Genomic DNA, 5275 nt, shown 5'->3' with positions numbered 1-5275 from the left:
GATCCGGTGGCGGGCGTCGTTCTCTCTGACTCCCTCTCGGCGGCCAAGGCGGTCGCCGAGAGTCGGATGTTCCACGGGCGGCGAGGAGACTCGCCTTTCTCTGCGAGGGGGGGAGGTAGGTAGTCGTCCCGCTGTTCCACCGCTTTGGGGCGGCCGTCTTGGTCGCGCTCGATGGTGATGTGAGTCCGACTGTGGCTGACAGCCGGCTCCTTGTCCTTCTGCCCACGGGCCCCGCCAGTCGGCGTCCGAGACGTCGCACCTTGGTCTTGGCGAGGCGGTGGGTCGTCGTTTTGGCGCTGGGGCGCCTCGGTACGGCAGCCGGCATCATTCTGCGTGGCGGCCGCGTCGAGGAGCTGCTGAACTCGCTCTGTCATTACGCGGCGTTCTTCGCCTTCGAAGTCGTCGAGCTCGTCCGCCGTCGCCTGGGCGGCGCGGATAATCTCTGCGGGCGTGGCATACACAGGGCGATCGGCCCCGAAGAGGTTGGCGATTGCCGCGTCGCGCTGTCGGACCGCGCCTAGGCGGCTAGGCCCGGTCGGAGCCGGCGAGCCGCCTACGGCGCGATCCATCTCGCGTTGGTAAGCTTCTAACAAGTGCCTCATGCTTGCCAGCTTCTTCGCGCCTTCGACAAGCTGAAGGCAGAGCGCCTCCAGCGTCTCGGCGTCGGCGTCTTCCGGAATCGGCGCTGCAAGGCCTCGCAGGGCCGCGTCAAGTGGGTCGTGCGCTCCTTCGCCGGAGCGCTCGCCGTGCTCGAGGACGAGGACCTCAGTGATGGTGCTTCCGCCGCTCCCCGCGCAAGGGAGCGGCTCGTCGTAGACCACCATGTTGGTGGGGAACGCGTCGAGCGACGTGGTGTCAGAGTCGACCAGCATCGGGTCGGTGGATCCTATGGACTCCAGGTCCGCGGCAGGCTCGCCGGCGACATGGAGTTGGTCGAGGAGGCCCGCGAGGAGGCTCTCGGGAACACTCGTGCCTGCATCGGATGCAGGCTCATCAGAGAGGCGAACCTCGCCGATAAGATCAGCGAGGCAGCTGGCTGCATAGGCGATCTCAGCGCCGTGCAGCGCGTCGGCACAGACGCCATCCGGCGTGTCGGGCTGGCTGTGCTCGTCGGGGAGGAACAGGGTTCCCGTCCAGAGCAGATCTCCGGACGATGGTGCACCTCGCCCCACGGTGGGCGTAAAATGTCGGGGGTTGGGTACGATATATGCCAAAGGATGGCTTATCATGGTGGGAGCGAGTAGAACGTCGCTGGTGCCTGGAAGCGGGATGAGGCGAAGACATGCACGTCGGCGGAACTTACCCAGCTTCAGGGCTCTCCTAGGAGGTAACACCCCTACTGCTGCTCTGCGGGGTCTCCGCATGATCACTAAGGAAAAGTAGCTACAATGGTGCTCCTGGAGCTGTTTCGGGAGGCAGGAGAGGGCAAGGCTAGCTCTCTCCTCCCTGTGCTATCTGGTCTATCTCTATTTTAGGTCCGACCCCTTTGCATGGGTGCCCCGGGGGGTTTATATAGGCCTACCCCCCGGGGGTACAAGAGTAATCCGGCTGGGCGCGGTCCCAGCCGTCTGTCTCTCAGGCCGCCATCTTTCCCGCCGGCTTCTGGGGCCCACCGATTGGCGGGTCCCGCGGACAGGCTTGATACTGTAGCAGCACTCCTGATGATGCAGGCTCAGTCATCGGGTCGTGGCAACAGTGCCGCCGTCTATCGGGCGATCACTGTCGCCATTCCCGATCTTATCTGGTTAATGGCTCGTGGGGCCCTAGGAGGGGTCGGCCGACTCCAGGGAGGCCGACTCCCACAGGTCCGTCTTCGGGTTGCCCAGGCCGCCTTCGGCCCACCCACTGACAGGCGGCCCCGCCGCCTTTGGGTCGTACAGGCCGGCGTCATGGGCACAGTGTACTGCGCACTGTGGCTGAGGTCAGGGCAGGCATGGCAACAATGCCGCATCTCGCCTGAGATCTTTCAGCGATACGGCTCACTGTAGCCATGCCGACCCTTCGTAAGCAGGAGGGAACGGCCATGCCGTGACCGTACCCCGCGTCGTACTTCGAGATGAAGGAGGAGTCTTGGGCCGACTCTCCATAGTCGGCCTCTCTGGAGGTCGCCAGCTTGGAGTCGGCTTATCTGGGAGTCGCCGTCTGGGACTCGGCATATTTTGGAGTCGCTCCTGGGACTCGGCCTGAGGGGCGCGTCCTGCCTCGATGTCTTGAAATGTCTTGGGCATCGGGTTTGCCTACCCATGGCCCATTACTCCGACAATCGATCGGAAAGAATATCTTTGAGGTGGTTTCGTACCCTATAAATAATTTATTCTTATGTTCTCCACTAGATAGGAACTTTAGAGTGATTCTTCACCGCACGTTGAAGGATGGTTATATGATCCAATTATATTAGCATTGTTGAGAAATTGCACTAGCAAAAGTACGAACCCTAGGCCTTGTTTTCAAGCATTGCAATACCATTTGTGCTCACTTTTATCGATTGCTACCTTGCTATTTTTATTTATTCAGATTATAAAAATATATTTCTACCATCCATATTACACTTTTATCACCATCTCTTCGCCGAACTAGTGCACCTATACAATTTGCCATTATATTGGGTGTGTTGGGGACACAAGAGATTTCTTGTATTTGGTTGCAGGGTTGTTTAAGAGAGACCATATTCATCCTACGCCTCCCATGGATTGATAAATTTTAGGTCATCCACTTGAGGGAAAATTGATACTGTCCTACAAAACTCCGCGCTTGGAGGCCCAACACGAGTCTACAAGAATAAAGTTGCCTAGTAGACATCACCTTTATTTTAAGTTTGTGCTTGCTAGTTAGCTTGCCGTTGTTGCGTACCTTATGTAGCTAGCTTGCCTTTCGTATTGGAGATAAAACACAGAGATAAAGGATAGACCCTTCCTGGGCATGAAGGCACCATCCTTGAAAGGCAAGGAAGCCATCCGTTCCGATCATCCGGATCCACTCGCACAACCCCAACCTGGCATACTAGTTGTCGGGGTTTCACTACTAGCAGTGTCGTCCAGTGGTGATGTATATGTTTGGAGGGGCATGCAACCGGCAGATCGAGATGGTAAGGCACGATACATGGATTTTATGCATGTTTAGACCCTCTAGAGGAGGTAAAACCCTATTCCCACATTTTGTGATTGTATTACTCGAGTGCTCACCCATGATCGCGGGGATTGTCGGATAGATCTGTTTCTTCGGTTACAAGCTCTTGGTCTGATGATAGAGAGAAAGAAGATGGTCGTAGGTGAGAATTCAACTCCAGGATGATCCGGAATTTCTTGGATCACCCTTCCCCGAGAGGGGCCCTAGCTCACCTTATACACCTGATCGAGCTATGGTTACAGAGCTCGGGTCGGCTTGCTGGTGAGCATGTGCCTTTTGCTCTCGCCGGGTCATGCCACGGCTTGGTGGCCTCCTTCCAGGTCTTCTAGGTCGCAACCACCCGAGTTGGTTTCTGAGCCCGAGCGGTTGGATCAAAGCCATGCGGTAACCATGGGCTAGGGGCTAGACCAAGTTAACTTATACAAGTATGATACCCTCGTCAAACGGACTCATCAAACGGATAATGAAGTCCTACCTAAAACCCTAGGACAAGGAATAACTACAACTCCCACAGGTTGATCGGGCCTCCCGTACTCACTCGTTCGGAGAGCCGAATGAGGAGGAGGATGGCGATCTACTAATGGAGGAGGGTTGGCAACCCGAAAAACCTAGATGGTAGTAGGGGAGGCGGCGACTGCATGCACCATTGGCTATTCCAATTGGTAAAATGTACAACGGCTGTTCAGGTCGTAGCACATCGACATTGCAAAAAATTTGAACCCTCTTATCTGGCAAACGTCGGTTGGGAAGGGGTGGCAATTGCGAACGTTTTGGCTGGCAATTTACGTCGTGGCAGGGTGACGATTCCTTCAGAAACACATGACAACTTCTGAAGAAAAAAAAGGAAAAAAAAACCTGTGAAAGAGGAAGGATTTGCCATTTCCCATCACATAAATTTGCCATAAAAAACATTCGTTTGGCATCCGCTTCCATTCGCCAGATAACAATATTAAAAACCTGTGTCAATTTGCGGACCCAAGCGTGGTAATGACAAAAATTGTGGAGGGCAAAAGAAATTCCACAGGGCCTAGAAGCATACTTTTGTAAAATTCTCCAATAACAGGTGGTGACGAATGCGGCCCAATGGTTCCATAGCAAAGATGCCGGTGTTGAACTCACCTGGTGATCGAGCACCATGGAGTTTCTGCCTCTTCCCGTCCAATTACAAATCGCGGCGCCGCTGCTGTACGTAAGTACAGCGCGGGCCCCGTGACGCTGCGCGCGATAAAGCCGCTCCTGTACCGACCACCCCCACCGGCGCCCTCACGGTCACGGCACTCTCGCGCGCGGCGCGCCTGCACTTATTGTCCCTGGCCACCCGCATCACCTCCCGCCTCGTACGGCAAATCCATGCATCATCTCCCTTGACCGCGCCATCGATCGAGCTACGCCAAATCAAATTAAAGCGCCCCCGCACCGCATTGCCGCGTACTACATGGGCAAGAAGCCCGGCGGCGCCGGCTGGCTGGCCACCGTCAGGAAGGTCTTCAAGACCAACCCCTCCTCCTCCCCGGCCAAGCACTCGCGCCACGCCAACAAGGTCCGTGCGATCTTGCTTCTCGTACACGTACCGTCAATCCTTATCAGTCGGTCACTGACGCTGTTGGTTGGTCGTTGGATCGGCAGGGCCTGGGAGGCGAAGAGCAGGAGGCAGCAGAGATACTGTCCGTCGAGCACTTCCCGGCCGCCGACACGTCGCCTGAGGTGACCAATGAGGGCAGCGGCAGCTCCGTCGCCTGGAGGGCCCGGGAGGGCGGCGGGGTGGAGGCGGAGGACAGGAGGGCGCGCCGCGCAATGGCGTCGAGGATGGCGAGGCTCGCGGCCCTGCGCGAGAGGGCCGCCGGCAGGGAGGACCGCGCTGCCGTGCGCATCCAGGCATTCTACCGGGGCTACTTGGTACGCAGCGTCTCTCCCGCCAAGTTCTTCCAAATGTGCATTTGCTCAAACGGAAAAATGTATCTCTGCGGCAGGACCTCTCTCTTTCGAAATCCATGTTCTTTTGGGCGATGTTACGAGAGTGTATGATTTTTGCTTATATATATAGAAACGAGTTCATCTAGCAGGACGCGATAGCTGGGCCTTACGGTACCGTGGCTCGATAACGACTGGTCAGTAGTGGTAGTAAACGAAATTTTGTTTTTGAAAACAT

The 5275-nt window shown here is 56.5% G+C and overlaps 1 protein-coding gene across 1 annotated transcript in view; it reads left to right on the top strand.

The window, feature by feature from the left end:
- Positions 1 to 4396: 4396 nt before the first annotated feature.
- The window catches only part of LOC123159952 (protein IQ-DOMAIN 21), a 3216-nt gene continuing 2337 nt past the window's right edge, over positions 4397 to 5275 (top strand). Inside the window, exons 1-2 of the mRNA XM_044577762.1 lie at positions 4397 to 4666; positions 4753 to 5022. Of these exons, the coding sequence (XP_044433697.1) occupies positions 4562 to 4666; positions 4753 to 5022 (375 nt within the window). The 5' untranslated portion in view covers positions 4397 to 4561. The remainder of the gene's footprint in view (positions 4667 to 4752; positions 5023 to 5275) is intronic.

This window comes from Triticum aestivum, chromosome 7B, assembly GCF_018294505.1.
Source record: "Triticum aestivum cultivar Chinese Spring chromosome 7B, IWGSC CS RefSeq v2.1, whole genome shotgun sequence".
Taxonomy (NCBI): domain Eukaryota; kingdom Viridiplantae; phylum Streptophyta; class Magnoliopsida; order Poales; family Poaceae; genus Triticum; species Triticum aestivum.
This window is presented reverse-complemented; position numbering and strand designations above follow the sequence as displayed.